Source organism: Cebidichthys violaceus, unplaced genomic scaffold, assembly GCF_023349555.1.
Source record: "Cebidichthys violaceus isolate CVI_PGR_0920_01 unplaced genomic scaffold, fCebVio1.0.p SCAF_80, whole genome shotgun sequence".
NCBI classification, from domain to species: Eukaryota; Metazoa; Chordata; class Actinopteri; order Perciformes; family Stichaeidae; genus Cebidichthys; species Cebidichthys violaceus.
The window spans coordinates 813,475-831,374 of NW_027176965.1; the positions used below are offsets into that span (position 1 = coordinate 813,475).

The 17,900-nt window shown below is 47.3% G+C and overlaps 1 protein-coding gene across 4 annotated transcripts in view; it reads right to left on the reverse strand.

Annotated features, from left to right (window-relative positions):
• Positions 1 to 1,870: 1,870 nt before the first annotated feature.
• nalcn (sodium leak channel, non-selective) overlaps positions 1,871 to 17,900 on the reverse strand; it is a 64,809-nt gene continuing 48,779 nt past the window's right edge. For all 4 annotated transcript variants that reach the window (XM_068702090.1, XM_068702093.1, XM_068702091.1 and 1 more), the window contains 29 exons: positions 17,273 to 17,409; positions 16,546 to 16,687; positions 16,326 to 16,399; positions 14,766 to 14,867; positions 14,550 to 14,619; positions 14,248 to 14,339; positions 13,984 to 14,106; positions 13,647 to 13,703; positions 13,017 to 13,137; positions 12,665 to 12,796; positions 12,295 to 12,462; positions 11,501 to 11,605; positions 11,018 to 11,124; positions 10,812 to 10,932; positions 10,604 to 10,702; positions 10,315 to 10,408; positions 7,985 to 8,091; positions 7,741 to 7,815; positions 7,513 to 7,632; positions 7,353 to 7,421; positions 7,109 to 7,257; positions 6,919 to 7,012; positions 6,482 to 6,614; positions 5,913 to 6,028; positions 5,056 to 5,213; positions 4,606 to 4,756; positions 4,341 to 4,490; positions 4,073 to 4,190; positions 1,871 to 2,781 (listed from right to left, as the gene is read on the reverse strand). In XM_068702090.1, coding sequence (XP_068558191.1) covers positions 2,639 to 2,781; positions 4,073 to 4,190; positions 4,341 to 4,490; positions 4,606 to 4,756; positions 5,056 to 5,213; positions 5,913 to 6,028; positions 6,482 to 6,614; positions 6,919 to 7,012; positions 7,109 to 7,257; positions 7,353 to 7,421; positions 7,513 to 7,632; positions 7,741 to 7,815; positions 7,985 to 8,091; positions 10,315 to 10,408; positions 10,604 to 10,702; positions 10,812 to 10,932; positions 11,018 to 11,124; positions 11,501 to 11,605; positions 12,295 to 12,462; positions 12,665 to 12,796; positions 13,017 to 13,137; positions 13,647 to 13,703; positions 13,984 to 14,106; positions 14,248 to 14,339; positions 14,550 to 14,619; positions 14,766 to 14,867; positions 16,326 to 16,399; positions 16,546 to 16,687; positions 17,273 to 17,409 — 3,327 coding nt within the window. In that variant the 3' untranslated portion in view covers positions 1,871 to 2,638. The remainder of the gene's footprint in view (positions 2,782 to 4,072; positions 4,191 to 4,340; positions 4,491 to 4,605; positions 4,757 to 5,055; positions 5,214 to 5,912; positions 6,029 to 6,481; positions 6,615 to 6,918; positions 7,013 to 7,108; positions 7,258 to 7,352; positions 7,422 to 7,512; positions 7,633 to 7,740; positions 7,816 to 7,984; positions 8,092 to 10,314; positions 10,409 to 10,603; positions 10,703 to 10,811; positions 10,933 to 11,017; positions 11,125 to 11,500; positions 11,606 to 12,294; positions 12,463 to 12,664; positions 12,797 to 13,016; positions 13,138 to 13,646; positions 13,704 to 13,983; positions 14,107 to 14,247; positions 14,340 to 14,549; positions 14,620 to 14,765; positions 14,868 to 16,325; positions 16,400 to 16,545; positions 16,688 to 17,272; positions 17,410 to 17,900) is intronic.

Genomic DNA, 17,900 nt, shown 5'->3' on the forward strand with positions numbered 1-17,900 from the left:
GTGGAGAGCCCATTAATGACCGTACCGGGCATGGACAGTATGTGAAGCATGTGTCTTTTATATAAGAATTTCTCCGTCTGTCTGTCATTTGCAGTGTGTGTGTGTGTGTGTGTGTGTGTGTGTGTGTGTGTTCTACTGCAGTGTAGTCTGAGAGGGCATCCTGTAGTCTAAGCGATGCTGCCGCTGCCGCCAGGGTTTGAAGGCGACATCTCAACGGGAGGGGACCAAGCCATCAAAGCTAACATGTACTTTAATTACAGGTAATCTCGACTCAGAGACGCTCTTCCACTCCCCCTGCTCTTCAGAACTTCCTCCTCAATTACCAAAGTGCCTCAATTAGGCCCTAAATAAGCAGTGGACACGCACGAGGGAGAGATGGGCAAATTGCAATAGAGAGGGTAAAAACAACGGGCCCCGTAAGAGCCGGTGTGATGCAGAGGCAATTAAAAGACACAGAAGAAAAAAAAAAGTGTTCCACCACGCGGGGCGAAAATGAGGAAAAAAAAAGAGAGAAAAAAGCCCTTTGATGAGCTAAGTGGAGCTTAAGAGGCGATGGTCGAGCAGAAGAAAGAAGGAGAAAAGAGAAATTAAAGACAGATGATTGGCAAGAGGGCTGATGTCACACTGTTTCCCTACAGGACCATATGTCGAGAGACTGGAATGTGTGAGTAAGTCATGATTTCTATAGAGCACGGGCGTCCCACAGGCAGCCGATTCTCTACACTCTCTCTCTGCTTTCACGTTCATTATCCGGGCCGAAGCCCATACACACTCCAGTCTGCTGTGAAACTTACCGTGGGCTTTTTCAATGGACAAATGAAGACCCCGTCTCTGTTAATGGGCTTGTTCTGCGTCGAACAACGGCTTCTCGTTAAGGGGGGGGGGGGGGGGTATTCTTCAGCTGCAGCCGGCAGTCGAGTGCATTAGTCAATTAGCTCAAGTCTAACCCCGAACGAGTGTCTGAGGAATTAACGAGAGAAAAAATACATCATCAAGGATCACGAGGAGACACACACACACACACACACACACACACACACACACACACACCTCTGTTTATGCTGTTTGTTTGCGTGAGTACTCACAGTGCCGTTCTGTGGACGGCAGATTCACGCTGACCCGGGCAGGCCGGTTGGAAGCGGAGCTCATCTACGTCCACAGCAAGCTGCTCGTAGCAGACCGGGCCGTCACCGCCGGTCATCGCTGTGAAATGGAGCAAAGTGCTGGGCGCCGGGATGAGCGGTGACGCGATACAGAGCGTGTTAAAGGAGGAACGACAAACTGTGCAGCATAATTCAGTCTACAGGAAACAGCCCTGCACCTCAGCGTCGTGATTGAGTCGATTCTCCTTTGGTCACTTTGACATTTCATGTGAAGTTGGGACAGAACAATGAGAGGAAAAAAAGAAGAAGAAGAAGCTCAACAGCTTATCGGGGCAGCTCAGCATGTGTCCAGGAGAGGGCAGTGTTCTCCGGCGGAGGCGTGGGGGCAGCGCTCAGTGTCTGATCGGAGCAGATGTGTGAGAGCAGAATCATTAAACAGCATCTGTCCGCTCAATTACCCCCTTCGTTAGTCTAATCTGGGTTTTTTTCTATTTTCTTTTAGAGGGGTAATTAAATTCACCATCAATTGAATCACGGTGTAAAACAAGGCACAGTGAAAGGGGGCAAACAGGCCTTCTAGAGGAATTATGGGATGGCCAAAAAGAGACAGCACTAGAGGTGCACAGGCTGCACACGGCGCATCGTAGTTATCAGCATGTGAAAGCATACCGGGAGCTGGAAATGATTTTAGTTTTATTGTGGAACCAAAGTTCCAACAGGAAAATAGTTTCAACAATATATTTAGTTTATTGGGAATAACAGGGCGTGTTAGGCTAGAAAGAAGGGTGGATGTAGCGTCTGCTAACAGTACATGTGATGTAAAGGAAATGAAATCGGACGATAATATTGCTTATATATGCCCGTGTAGGCCTTTATTATAATAATTTAATATCTGATAAAGCTTAGCATTTATAATAATTTACAAAATATGTCATGTTTTATCCCCACACAAATACATAAGATAGATTTTACTTTTAATTACATTCACAGTCATATATCTAAAAGTTGCTTTAATTAGCTTGTTCTACCGACAAGAACAAGAGGCCTGGTATAAAGTGACTAGAAGAAAATCTATATTCATACGGTTAATACTGAAGATCAGAAGAGACATTGCCACAAACTAACACAGGAGAACAGAGACGAGGCGTTGACGTGAAACAACAGCGGGAAAGACAAAGAGCAGCAGCGTCTCGGTTTGTGTCGTGAATGGAACGTGTCCTTTCGTGCCACGGTCTGCCTTCACTCCATGTGTGGCTGCATAGAAAAAAAACTCAGCAATCATAATGAGTGGAAATCACAGAGGAAAAGTAAAACCTATCCCAGAGGTACGAAACCACCACTGCAATGTCAAAATGGCTTAAAGAAGGGTCCCATCGATAACCAGCGCGCACACACACAACAGTAGTGAACCTGGATACAAAGAGATTTAAAAAAAGCGTCGTTCTCATCGATCGAGGCGGAGAGCAAGAGGAGAAAGAGAACGACTCGAGTCGGCCGGCAAGCTTCCCCGGCTCATCTGTAAAATGATGAGTTCTCTAGATGTCGATGAGGTCGTCGCCGCTCTCGTCGCTCTCCACGGTCAGCTGACGGGTCCACCACTTCTTCACCTCCGACCCCGAGGAAGCCTCGTTGCTGACGGGGTTCATCTTGCACACTATGGACTTCACACTCGTGCGACCTGACACAACCAACACAAAGAAGAGAGCGTTCACAGCCTGGTTCTTGCCCTGTCGACCTGCAGTTCTTGGTCCAGGCCACCATTGTTAGTGAGGGTTTGTGCTTTACTTATTTCCATGAACAGATTCTGCCATCGGGAGCCTCAGTCTGCGGTTGAATGCAGGTAAACAGTCCGTGTGGAGAGCAAACAGATGCGGAACACATTGGCCGTAAAGTAATCTAGTGGCATCTGATGATGATTTAGCTTTTTAGCGCTATTGCTAACGGCACACGTACATGAGGCCCGGTCGCTCCCATGGATTTTGCCACATTTTTGTCTCAATTTGTTGTTATTTCGTCTTTATTACTGGAGCACTTGTGGCACGTGACAGAATCCACTCATCAACATTGGAGAAGAAAGCATGCGGATTGGATTCATTCGCCTGGAGCGTGCCTTGAGGAGATCACCGCCCACGGCCGCCCACCCAGTCGGGCCAAACGCCACCGAAAAGCCGAGATTTGAAGCTAAGCTAACCTAGCTAGGACCTAAGGTTCTTTAACCACCCTGTCTGCTCCTGGCTAATGTCTCGTTAAAGGAACATGTAGGCTATAACTCAGCAACGGGAGGCTGTTGAGCCCACATCGCTACAGAGACCCGGCTCCAATCGTGGCGTACCGGATCGAGCTGCACTTCACGGACGGACCGCAAGACAGAGTGCCGGACGAGAGGAGGTGTTTAACTCAATGATGCTTGGTGCTCGAACACAGTCAAAATGTGTTCCCTGATGTTGAATTTTGAATGTTAACATGTCGGCCATGTTGCTCAGAGAATTGTTCTGTTGCTGCTGTTCCAAAAAAAAAAACTGTGCATTACTGGTCATGTTTTTCTTGTGTAGCGGATGGGCTACAACTGCATTTTGTTGTGCAACACCGTGCTGCATAGTAACGATAAATCTTGGTTTAAAATTAGTTTTGCTAACTGGCTAACTTTGTCGCACACTTCATCTCTCTAACAGAACTTTAGTTTCACGTCTCAAGTTGCTAATCGGACCGTAAACAACGAGCAGCGCACGAAAAAGGAAGTCCTGGCCCCGGATGTCCACTGGCTACACCCCCACAGATACAGGCCCTTGCCTTGAGTTCCGGGATTGTTTGTTAACTGACCTGCCTGTCTTTTCCTGGACTACAAGGTCACATCAAACCCTGGTCTTCCACGGCAGAGAGACACACACTTGTGTCGAGCTTTGCTGAAACTCACATTGAACAGAGCGCTCACTTCAGAACTGTGACACTTAGCAACAGACTGCACGCACCTGCAGGCAGCCGCCACTGTCCCATCTTCCTCTGCGGCCTCCCCAGGTCTGAAGAGTCCTGCCTGTAGCCTCCTCTGTCTGACAACGTGGGGCTCAGCAGCTGCTGGAGACCGCTCAGCTGCACAAAGAGAAGACATCCTTTTGTTTCACCACTGCAAGCGCACACCCTGCAGATTATATGATGCGCCTGCTACACATCGCGCTGCGAGCGTGTGCGAGTGTGTGTGTGTGTGTGTGTGTGTGTGTTGGTACGGATGCGGGGGTTCACCTCAGGCTGCGAGGGGTTGTCTGGGTTGTTAGTGTTGTGGTCCTCACTCGGCAAGGTGGTCTCTATGCTGGGGGGGTTGAGGAAGCGGCTCAGCTCCTGCTGCTGGCTCTCTCTCAGGCTGTGGATGATGCTGCACGACTGCTGCTGCTTCTGCAAGAGGGAACACGGGCATAATGTGGTCAGCGTGTGGTACCGCGGCGTGTACCGTACACGCGTGTTTGCAAGTTCCCTCTGGGAAGGAGTGTGTTTGTGTCGGGAGACTGACCGCCCGGATGCGTTTGAGGCATTTCTTGAGCCACATGCGTATGGTTTGTTTGGCAACCTCTTCTTCAATGGTGTACTCCAACTGTTCCCTGGCCAACAGCTCCTCCAGCTGGAGAGACTTCCTAATGTCCACTGAGCGATATGACAGCATGCTGCATGACACACAAACACACACACACACACACACACACACACACACGGAGACACACAGCCAAAAGATCGACAAGCTTAGTGGAATAGAATTATGCTTCGGTAAAACTGAAGATCACCAGGGCTTTAAAGCAAAAATACACTTTAGGTGAAGTCAACGTTGCACCGAAGTGGCACCAAACCATCAAGAACTGAAGTTTAAATACTGTTAAACCCTTTTAGAAATAGCTGTAAGGTAGTAAAGTTGTATGGTGTTGATTTTGTCCCCCTGAAATACTTATACACACTGTATCTGCGTTACCTGAGCACGTCATGGAAGGTCACATCCCCTCCGCTGTGCAGCCGCTCCATCTCATAGCACATGTGTTTGAACAGCAACTTGTCTTTGTCCAGGTCCACCTCCAGCCTGCCTCGGAGCAGACGAAGCAGGAACTTCACCCTGGACGTGGGAATCACACCCTGGGGAGACAGTCGTAGAAGTCAAAGGGTTAGTCGCCCCGATTCAAGGACATGATGAGACTTAGACCTGAATTGTAAATCTTCAAGAGTCTCCGGCTTTAAAGCCTGAAAGGGTTAAAGTTTTAAGACGAAAACGCGGACAACTCCCAGAGTTGACCTGTCAATCACTGTGTAGCCCCGCCCCTAAATCATCCCTTGCTTTATGGTGTGTTTGACTCTAAATGGAGCATAATGTACTAAATGAACATCATGCTGTATTGAAGAAGACTGTAAACTAGAGATTGAGACCATAAACTCATGTTTACAATGTTTACTGAGGGAATAAATCAAGAGAGAAGTAGAGTCATTTTAGACTAGACTTTTATACAACCAGAGGAGTCGCCCCCTGGTGGACACTAGAGAAAACGCAGGTTTAAGACACTTCCTCATCGGCTTCACTTTTCAGAAGAACAGGTTGCTGCCTGGGATGACATCATGGATAAATGGAAGGGGGGGGTCTACATTTTTAATCCATCACACACTGTTCTAATAACTTCAACTTAATTACTCAATGCCATACTTGGTTCCCTTCAGCCCCTCTCATTAGCGCTCACCCTGCTTTTATCTTCTCTATATTACGCCTCGCTCGTAGCCATATGATCCTCGCCCTCTCCCCTCCGCTGTGTCCTCGTCCTCTCTCTCCCATTGCTAATGTCTCACCTCCCGTTTGTCGTCCACCATGTTCCAGATGATCTGGAAGTGCCTCAGGTCATTATAGCTCAGCAGCTGGTCCTCCTCGGTGGAGTAGAACAGAGAGAAGTTCTCCACGATGATGGCTGCAGCAATAGCAAAGAGATATTAATAATCGCGGCTGATAATATTCTATAATGGCGAGTTTTTGGTTTTAAGATGCATCAATCGTCTGTGTTTGTAAGACAATAAATGCAGGTTGTTGTGCTTCCCTTTATAGCTCTAAATAGCTATTTATTTTATGAAGCAATTAGTCAACAGCACTGTCTTCTAGGAGACTAAACTCTCATCTCTGGAGGAACTCTTTGCCGTCTCTTTGAAAAGATGACAAACCCATACGGAAGTATTCTTCATGAGCGCTGCAGTCTGGTGTTCCATAAAGCAGCATGAAGCAGAGCCCTTGTTGTTGCTAAATCACAAGTTTGTGATCCTTTTACATGGCTTTTATGAACGCACACGCAGCTGTGTCCCGCAAACTGTGTGAAAAAGACACGATCCCCACAATGTCACTAATACAAGAGGCACCTGTGCACACTGACCCACAAGTAGGTTGAGCATGATGTAGGCTATGATGACATAGAAAGAGCAGAAGTAGATGAGCGCTCCGGCGTAGTTGCCACAGTCCGTCTCCCAGTAGCGGTGTTTATCCGGGGTGCAGAACGGGGCCTGAACCTGGGGGGAGAAAAGAAACAACCAGTTACAACTTCCCAAACGTTCCCTGGAATGTAACGCCAAAGGATCGGTTCTCCCACATTACAAACACGTGTGTGATATCTAGCCACACAGATAGCCATGTCAGCAGTTTTCATTGCTAGAAAGCGGTCCTCGTGAAATCCGCTGACAGTGAGGTCTGTGGAGTACGACTGTGAGTAAATCCACTCACCTGCATTTTGATGGGGTGTATAATGTTATGTTTAGGATACACTGTATTTTTCCGGGTTGGGAATAGACGGCGTGTTCTTCGGTCTGATCTTACCATGCAGTCGTGCATGATTTTATTCCAATCCTCCCCGGTGACGATACGGAAGAGAACGGTGATAGCCTTGCCCGCTGTGGAGAAGTTGGCGTGCCTGTGACGAGGGGAGACGGACAGCTCGGTAAAGATCACTTCTACTGTATCCTGCTGCACACAGAGCGCTCGTCCACAGGAGGGGAAAAAACCTCACCGGTTGATGTTCTCTCCGTACTTGACGGTTCCAAAGAGAACAACGCCGGCAAATGCGTAGCAGAGGAGGAGGAGGAACATGCCCACGATGATGAAGAAGCTCTTGTACATGCTGACTACCACGGTCAACAGCAGCATCTTCAGAGTCACCTAAATTCATCACACGCATATCCAGCAAGCATATTTATTTATTTTCTGGCAAAAGACACCGAAGTGAGCAGATTCTTGAACGCAAATATACTCACATGTTTCCCACATATTGTGAAGAATCTGAAGACAATCACACATGTTCCCATCATGTAGGTATATGCATTCTAGAGGGGGGGAAGGATATAGTTATATGCAGCATTGACTCCACGAGAATTTCTAAAATGTTCCCTTCGTTGTGACGGGAATTTGTCGAACCAGCAAGGAGAAGTGCAGGACTATCCAGATGACCCCCAACGACGTGACCAGCAGGTCGTAGCGATTCCGTCTGCTCTGCCAGTAGCCGGCGGGAGACATGGCGATGAGCTTCATGGTCACCTGGAAAAACACAAGTAACATCACACACACACACACACACACACACAGGTATATGCCCAGTGCAGGCAATCAAACCGTTAAAGTGACAAATGAGGGTAACGTGCTCACCTCCAGGACAAATATGAAGGTGAAGACGACTGACATGGTGGCGAGGGGAAATGTCACCTGATCGTCCACGTCCCACTGGAGAGGAGAGCAGATTCACAAGCATGTCAGGAAGTCAGTTCACATCATATCAATGTAGGGCATCGGAACACCTTAACTGTTCTGGACATGCAAAATAAATACAAGCTCATAGGAGATACAAAAAAGAAAAAGAAATGACATGATGGATAGCAAATCGAGGCTTTACCTTGACTGAGAGCAGCACCGACTGTGCCAGCACCAGCACAGCAATGCCCCGTTTGAAGAAGGGGTGTTGAGTGATGTCATACATCTTGGCCCGGAAACCCCCGTTTTCTGTCCGGCAGGTAGAAGACCACACTTATAAAACACATAATTCCCTTCAACATGTTTGTACCGTCAAGTGGTGGACCTGTCTGAGCCAGTGATTCAAATTAGAATGTCTGAACTGGCTGGAGCAGTGGGTCTTTAAAAGAAAAGCCGCTGACGCTTGAGTCCGTGGTAGTGGTGCTTCCTGTCCAGCAGATGGCACTCATGGACTGCTCGGGTAGTTGACATCAGAGCGATAACGCTCGATTGTGCTGTAGGTTTCCACATATGCGAACAGATTTGGTGAATTTTGCATGTTGCATATTGCAACAAAGGGAGGTTTTTGGGAGTCTTCTCTGAGGCCCATTAGGAAACTGAAGCTGCTTTAAAAAGAAAGGAGAGTAAACTCTACGTAGCAATACTATATTCCCTTTGCCACAGGAGCAGTGTGGGAAGTACGAGAGGGTGTCGGGGGGGTCTGAGTCTCCTTGATTGACACTTGAGACCCTCTGAAAGCCTCAATTGTAAAATTCTGTGGGGTCTCTTAAATCACGAGGCAATTATTTCTAACTTGCAACTGTCACTAAAATGTCTTTTGAAAGCTTACTAGTGTCCAGTATTCACTATTCAAACTGCCACATATGCATTCACAGATGCGATATTTTGTGACGGAAATGTCGCATCCAGCCAGGAACGCAACCGGATGCGCCGACTTGTGCCGGTTCGTGGACCTAATTGGACCACCTTTGGACAAATTTGATCCAGCGCCTTTCGTGAGAACCTGGTTTACAGAGAGACGTTGCCTCCCCTCTCTTCTTGACCACCAGGACGGCAAAGAGAAGAAGCCGAGCCGAGGTCTGCGCGTCGAGTTCGAGCGTGTTTGCATGTGTGTGGCAAGTGAGTAGTTGTTGTGTGGTTGTGTGAGTGGCCTTTGTGATGTGTGTGCAAAGTGTGAACAGCCAAGTTGGCTTTGCTTGTATCCATGAAATTGAGTATTGAGGATCTGACGGGACCCCCAAATTGCTGCAAAGTTTGTGATTTTAGTACAAACAGTTGAGAAGTTATGTGTATTGATATATAAGCCTAACCCATAAGAAGTTTATTGCTCCATATCTTGTAAATGCAAAGAGATATCAATAAGCTTTTAATAACTTTTGATGATGCAGATCCAATAATGATCCAGAACAAATTTGGTAGCAATCGGACCCAGCGTGTAGGAAGAGTTTGCAAAGAAGTGTTTTTCACAAAATTCAAAATGGTGGAAAATCTAATTAGGCAGAGTTTAGGGGTCTGAGAGGCTTTTTTGTGGAACTAGCGGAGCTGGACATGTGTGTCGAATTTCAAGTAAATCCAACTGCTAGGGGGCGCTAGAGAGCCATTTTTATTTACACACAAATATGCAACCTATATCAGACGGCTCTATTCACCAGTTTTCGAGTATAGCAAGTCCCCCAAACAAGCGCCTGATGTACCATGTGTATTTGAATTTCAGTAGGGCCTTCGCGGCCCGACGTTGTCGGAATGACATGACAGAAATGTAACAACATTTCATCCAGTGGCGGCGTCTGTGATAACATATGACTTTTTACAAGCACTTCTGAGTCGGACCGTGTGAGTCGGGGCCAGCTCGGCGCTGTTATCACCGGCCAGCAGTGAGCGGGTGGCGCCGGTGCAGAGGGGCCTCTGGATGCGGATCAAAGTCGGGCTGATACCGCCGGTGTCAGCGGCACTGCTGACTAGAACCGAAGCCATTGATTTCCTGTTAGTTCTCAGCCTCGGCTGTACTAACGGGCCATTTCCCACGCCGCCTCCGAGGCTCTTCCAACTGCTCTCACGACTCTTAATCACGGGAGAAAGAGCGACGGCGCGACTGTTCCGCGTTGCCGCGTCGACATGTGATCGATAGTAAAAAATTGTGTGTGTAAAAAATGTAAGCAAACCCAATATTTATCCGGTTACCGCTTGGTAGTTCACTTCAACATGTGAAACATTGTGATGCCCTCCGTGAATGTCCTGTAGAAGGTTTTATCTGTCCTCCTATTCAACTGCTTGATCACAACAGCTGGGAGGCGTCAGCCCTCAATGAAAAACAAGGACTATTAAATGCGGATTAATCACGGCAAACAAAACTGCAGGCACACACGCCACATGGACAATCAATTCATAATGCTGTGATTTATGCCACTGCTTTGTACTGCAGAATGTTTGCCAAAGCATTTGGCTTTTTATATTTTTTTTGCGTGTGAGCACCTGGGCGAGGGGGCAGGTGCAGAGGTTGGGCTATCTTCAGTCGACTCTTCAGGTCTTCCCATCTCCTCTGGTCCACTGTGAGGAGGGCGGTGCCCTGGCGGCGGGAGACACACAACACGTTAAAATCCTGGAGGCAAATGTTTTTTTTTTTGCAAGCTTGGTTGCAGCATCAGTTACATGGTTTGAAACCCCCCCAAAAAAGCTTAATGATGCTGCATGATGCTGCATTAAGCTGCACAATGCTGCACGATGCTGCACGATGCTGCATCGCTGCGCGTGGCTCTCTCACCTTGTTCTCGTTGAAGTTCGCGATGACGACGCCCACAAACAGAGTGAGTCCAATCATGCATCCCAGAAACACAAAGACGTGGATGTAGATGCCGTGGATCTGCAGGCACAGTGGTGTTTATACTGTCAACAATGTTCTCACAGTGTAGACGCCAGCGGTGAAAAGAAAGACTTTGATGGCAGTGAGTGGTAAAGGTAAGGTGAGGTACCGGTCCGACGCGGTGAATGATGACATCTCGGACCTCCACCCAGCCTTTCAGGGACAGCACTTCAAACAGAGCCAGCATAGCATTTCCCACATTGTCAAAGTTGAAATTACGAGGGTTGGCCCTGAGGAAGGACGGAATGACTACATCAATCACCTGAAGAAAAACAACCCTGAATCAATGAATCAAGAAATAAAAAGCAGCTATACCAGACTCTCGGCACCCAGAAACCAGGTTTCTTCTCTCCAGGCTTCAGCTTCAAGTTGAGGTTTTTGGAAACGCTGACGTTTATTCGGAATATACCGTGGCAGTCGTCCTGCAAACCAACAACACGGTTCACAGCAAGACACAGAATGAAGCAACCGTCAGAACAGCGGTCAGTGAAGTTGTTTAGCATGCATGTTGTACGAAATAACAACTCAAACATTTGAAATGATAAACTGACTGAAAATAAGAAAATCATTCTTAAAGAATTAAAAAGTTTGAAGACAACATGTTTCTCCTCATTGCTACGCAAGTAAATGGATCATTTCAATGCATATTACCAGTAAAACTTATAAAACTTATAAGATATTGGCACAAGATATTGGCACAAGCTGAAAGAAGTATAATGACTGTAGTGTGATAAAAGTAACCACTGGGTTATTGATTGACTGGGTGGTTTAGTGAGGAGATTAGGTTTCTTGCTGTACCCGTCTGAGGATATGGGGGTCGTTGCACTTGGCGAGCTTTCCGGCGAACAGCTGAACCCCGAAGCTTGCGAACACCAGCATCAGTGTGAGGAGCAGAATGGAAACCTGCGGGAGAATCAATCAGGGGTTTAAGGCAGACGGTTCAACGTAATCCGTGAGCGCGAGATCAGAGAGCAAGCTGAGGAAGTCGGACAGCTGCGGATGTGGAGAATCCACGTCAGGCCCAGAGAGAATCAAGCTCCTGATAATATAATTATAACCCTTGGCAGGCGAAGGAAAAGGTAAGCAAACGGCAGAAACGGGAGGGAATGCAATAGAGCACAGTGCAATAACGGTGAGAAAGATGCATTCATGTGCAAATCCTGGTGGTATTTTGTGCACGAATCACCTATAAATCATGAATACTTAACCGTCAACCTTTTTCCAAAGCATATCATAGTCTTTCACACATCTAAAAGCCTTTTCGAGACCATCTTTACACTTTAACAGCGTCGCATTGAAGCCTCATCATTGCACGTTTCAAGGGAATTAAGTTTAATGTTACACTGCACTGAGGTGTAAATAAATAACTACCTGCCAGATACCAGAGCTTTCTCCTGATTGAGTTTTTCAGAAGTAAGCTGAAAAATGGGAAGGTCATGTTCATGCACATTTACGTGCATATCAGTGGGGACTAACATGAATCTCTCTTTCTGCTTCTGAGTAAATGTAATGTGAACGTAAAGCTAGTAGATCGTGAACAGATTTGCACCACTCTGCCGCACACAAGTGGAAATGGTGGCTAAAGAACGAACCAGGAAGATCTCCTTGAACCCTTTGAGAACCTCCCGCACCACCTTCCTCATCTGGGGTACCAGCTTGAAGATCCTGAGCGGACGCAGGCAGCGCAGCATCATCAGCAGCTGAGCCCCAGACTCAGGAGGGACGTCAGGAGGCAGCCAGCACAGGAAGATCAGACTCACCTGCGGAGAATGGAGACCGACGGTGAAGGAGGCGGCAAACGGTTAGGGCGAAAAAAGAAAGGCATCGCTGCAGTTGCAATGTCACATATTCATCATTTCATTTAGCAACCCTGTAGATATGTCATGCACTAAATCCGTCTTCTGCATAATCTTTGCACACTAGATGAATCAACCTTAACGTGAAATGATGGAGATTTCTCACGAGATAGATGAAGATGTCCATGACCCCTCCAAAGTCTCTGATGACGGCGGTGGGGGTGAAGAACAGGCCGTCGGCCATGATCTTCAGGTTGAGCTCGATGCTCATGAAGATCACGAACACGTACTCCCCGATCTGAAACAAGAGAGGCGCGACAGTGTAACGACAGTGTAACGACGGTGTAATGACGGTGTAACGACGGTGTAACGACGGTGTAACGACGGTGTAACGACAGTGTAATGACGGTGTAACAACAGTGTAACGACGGTGTAACAACAGTGTAACGACGGTGTAACGACAGTGTAACGACAGTCTCCCAATCGAGCGTCCGATCGCTCGCGGCAGCTTTCCATACCTGCAGCGTGGGGGCGTGCATGACCCTGGTGAAGGGCGATTCGAACATCATGGAGATGCACGAGCAGATGGTCACCACGATCATAACCCAGTCCAGATAGGTGACGAGGCCCAGGAGATCGCTGCGTGGGACACGTACGTTAGCATATCGTGTTTTTTATTTAAACAGAGAAATAGTTTATTAGTCGTAAGTGGGTCAAGACAGATATTTAACCAGCAAATAATTCAAGAGAAGCAGAGGGGGCAGACAGAGGGAGAGGGAGGCTATGTGAGGAGAGCCATCAGAGAGTGGGAGTGAATAACTGTGTGTGTGTGTGTGTGTGTGTGTGTGTGTGTGTGTGTGTGTGTGAGCAATCTGTTCTGCAGGAGTCAGTAAAAAAATCCCCCCCGGCACCAACAGTATCTGATACAAAGGACTGGCTCTCATTTTAATAATCAGACCGTGTGCGCTGCATGAATTACGATCAGGTTGCATAATGGAACCTCACTTCACCATTTTCCATTCCTTAGGGTTAGTTTTTTTTGGGCAAGCACAACGGGCAGGTAATAAGAAATAATAAGTATTCCTCTGCTGTAGAGCAGACAGATCAATAGCGGGAGAGTGAAGGGATCAATAATTCATCACACTTACTACAGCTGGTGGTACTTTGTGTTCTTCACCGCTCCTGTTATGGGGTCCGTTTTGGATCTAGATATGAATTCATACAAATAAATTGAATTGTTGACATGTTGATAAAACCTCACACAAGGATTTTCACCCTGTGCTGCAGATTAAACAGAAACAACTGGTGCAACATTGGTCTAAAGGAATGACAGACAGGTGGGTCAACCTTCATGTTTTTTGTGTATTGACTGAGTGCTGAAGTCCAACGTTACACTATTCTGAGCCACGGGAAGCCGCCTGGACAAACTTGTCAACACCTTTAGACCAAATGGAGATATATATATATATATACGACGGATCTTACGCATTGAAGCGAGCCCGCACAATCATCCTGCAGAAGTTCCTGAAGCGGTGCTCCCGCCCCACGATGAAGAGAGGCTTGTCAAAGTACGGATGGTTCTCCCTCAGTTCCTCCTCCTGGACTTTTCTACGAGCACAGAGATGGGACAAACCCCATTTACTACACACAATAGCCATGAAACAGCAAGGACTGAACAGAAATGTCTTGTCAGATCACCCGGTCAATGCTTGTGTGTGTGTGTGTGTGTGTGTGTGTGTGTGTGAGTACCTTTTCATCTCTGCTTGTTCCTTCTTCTCTTGGATCATCTTGATCTCACTGTCCTCCCTCTGTGCGTTACGGTAGCGTACCGTACTGGAATGCTGGGGAAAGACAAGAGACGATGAAGGTATAAAAGACACTTTTACATTTTATTTTGTGCTAAATGTATCTCATTTTGTATTTTTTATTGTTTTCAATAATACCAGTGGAATGCATAAACAACAAAACACTCAAGCGTGAGGTTCAGCGCGTCAGTATTTGTGCGTGTGTGTGTGTGCGTGTGTGTGTGTGTGAGTGTGTGTCGCGCTCACATCCTGGGTGAGCGTCTCAAGCGACTTCCCCCGGCTGATCCTCTGACTGGTGGATCCATGTCTCAGAGATCTGCAGGTGCGAAGAGCAAACATGTGTGACGCACTATCAGGTACGTAAGATAGTACTCGTCTGCATTTGTGTGTGTGTGTGTGTGTGTGTGTGTGTGTGTGTGTGTGTGTGTGTGTGTGTGTGTGTGTGTGTGTGTGTGGTCAGACCTGCGCTCCTGCCGGATGTGATGCTGCACACTGAGTATGGAGCGTTCTTTGGCTGGCTGGCCCTCGAAGGATCCGCTTAGCATACGCTGTCTGGTGCAAGCCCTGCGAAACACAAACATGTTTTCTTTCGCTCTCCTTGTGATCAACGATAATGAAGATTAAATATATATATATCAGTGCGTGAGGTCACTAGCTGGCAACCACAACGCAGCCGGATCTGGTCTATCCTCGACCTCCGTCACTCGCGGCCCCTGACAGTGGCAATCCACACTGTTATTGTGAAATAGGTTCCAATCATTTCATTAGTCAATGTGTGTGTGTGTGTGTGTGTGTGTGTGTGTAGGCATCCCTGTGTGTTCTGGCTAACAGCAGAGTCATGTCCCAGAACAGGGCTAATGACGCCGTGGGCACCGACGGTTCTACGTGTTCTTCAATCACTTACGGAGACTCGGAGCGATTGCTTGTTTATTGGCAGTGAGTATGCAAAAAGCTCCTGCGCGTGCCGGACTGCGTGCATGTTTGTCGACGCGACTGCGAGCCCTAAATTGTGCGTTTGCGCGAACGTGTTATGACTACTAATATGCTGTCTGTCTTCCAGACTGACTAAATAAGGGGCGGGGGGACAGATTGGACACGGTGCAGGCGAGCTAATCCACACTTAGTGCCAGCTCTGCCATGCTGAACAGAAAATCATCCATTTACTTCATGGTGATGAGTCTGAAGTGTGTGTGTGTGTGTGTGTGTGTGTGAGACAGTAAGGGAGAGAGGCATTAACGATGCCAGAGTGCTGTTACAGCAGAGCGACATCTAATGCGCATGCACACACAAAGACTAGGTCGTATTTCATGATGGTGCAAACCAAACGCGTCTGCTGCAGCTGGGGTCTCCGAGGATGGCGTCAATGCAGCGTCTTCTGATCTCCTACATTAAAGCTACGGTTAGTAAGCTTGAATTTCTCATTACATCCTGACACTAGTCAGTAAATGAAATATTCTGGGGGAAAAAAAAAAGATGAAACACTGATATCTGTGGCTGCAGCAGGACTGTAATAAACTCGTCCAATCATTTCGTTCGGACCCGATAAAATGATCGGACGACCGTAAACTCACCAGAGTCTTCCACGAGCTGTTAGCTCGAGTGCTAACAACAGCCATGTTCGTTGTTTACGCTCATTATGATTATTTAGTGACTTTTTCGCTATTGGAGCTAGAACCGTCAGCTACTCTTATTGGGACAGAGTGGCACTGGGTTTTTCGGTCGGATAGTTTTTCAAATCTAGCGTGCTCTCGCCGGTTTCTCAAGGTTACCAATCGTAGCTTTCGTAACAGTCGACCACAAAGTCGAAAGCGGGGGAGCCGTTTAAAGCTGCCGGTCTAAAGACATCCACACACGTGGGGTTAGCATTGGGCGAGATTTGGTTGAGTTTCAGCAGAATTTCCGCAGCAATGACTTTTCTCGATGCAACAATGAAAGGTGGAGCGGGAGCCGTCATTAAATTGCTGCCTTAATAAACATTGAAATACAGTCACTGAAATGAGGGAGGTGTCAGAAGTGTCTTACCGCAGGATTTTATTGATAGTGTTCTCTTTTTCCAGGAGGTTACGAGCTCGGATGCTAAATATCGACCTGCGGAGCTGAGAGAGCACATAGTGAGAGTTCATCAGCTGTACCATCCAAACACACACCAGACAAACAACAATTGCTACTGTTACTGTATCTTCTGTAATTACAGCCACTATCAGAGTCGACTGTCTGTGTGCGTGTGAGTAAGAGAAAGAACCTTTTGGTCGATGTACTTGTTGTCCTCGATGGCTGAGCGTTTGGAGTGGTCACAGGAGGAGGAGGAGGCGGAAGGGAGACGCCGGAACAAACAACTGGTGTCCTGCTGCTGACGATCAATGAACTGCTTCATGAAGCTCTCCCTAGAGCACGCAACAATCAGCACACACACACACACACACACAACACATGTGTAATGAACGGTTCTACTGAAGAACTCCGCACGCTTAAAGAAAGTAATCACATCTGCAATGTAACGGCCCAACAATGTTGGTACAATATATACGGTCGGTGGGAGCTCAGATGTGCTGCAGAGGACTTCTGATCCAGCTGTGCATTAATCAGCAACTAAAGCATAACATTGATTACGGGGTCCACTGCGTTGGACTTGTTCAGCTCTCCTGCTAAAAAAAATATTACTGGTTACTATCTTTCTTGGGAGCAAATGTGAACTATTGGTTTGTGGTTCTTCCCTCACAGCATGTCAGTACTGTAGAGTATGTCTGAGGAATAGTGGGAACAGTAAAATGTCATTTAAATCACATTAATTCTCTTCTAAAATACTGCTGCTTGAAATATAAAACGGTCCGCTTAGCATGTGCCAAAGATTTGTTTTTTTGGACAAGATGCCTGTCTGTTTTTAGAACAGCGATTCAACTGCAGCCAAACAGACGTTCGGGTCTGTAGGAATGGACTCTGTAGGAATGGACTCGGCTGAGACCGGGTACCTGATCCTGGGCACGGTGAAATCGGACGGCAGCTTGGAGATCTTCACCATCTGAGGTCTGTTGGGGAACTTCTCAAAGATCCGGAGTCGCAGAGGGAGCTTCTCTTTGGTGTCGGCATTGGCTTCGCTTTGCTTAAGCTAGAGGAAGGGGGGGGGGGGGGTAGAATAGAAACCAGTTCAGGCACAGAACAGAGCGAGCGAGACGAGACACAGTAAAAGGGGGAAAGTCAGCCACTTGATGGGGACACGGGGGAAGAAGGACACTGTTACTGTGGTTTAGGTGTGGAAAGTTCAGGGATTTTGAAGAACCGCACGAGCTGGTATTCATGGAGAGAAAGCACAAGACTAGGCCGGGTAAGGTTGTTTCTTTAAGTGCAGCTTTATATTTCTGCCTGATGATGGCAGCAACACACTTACCTACAACACACACACACACACACACACACACACACACACACCACACACGGCCACATTTAAAACGAGATCCCACTTACTTTGAGAAAAGAATGGAGAAGGCAACAAAAGAAAAAAAAAAAAGAGAGATTACTTTGGAGTGCTTAATGGAGAAGAGAAAAGGTAGCGACAGTAGGAATAATGTGCGCGTGCGCGATGGGCCTAGCCGGCGAAAT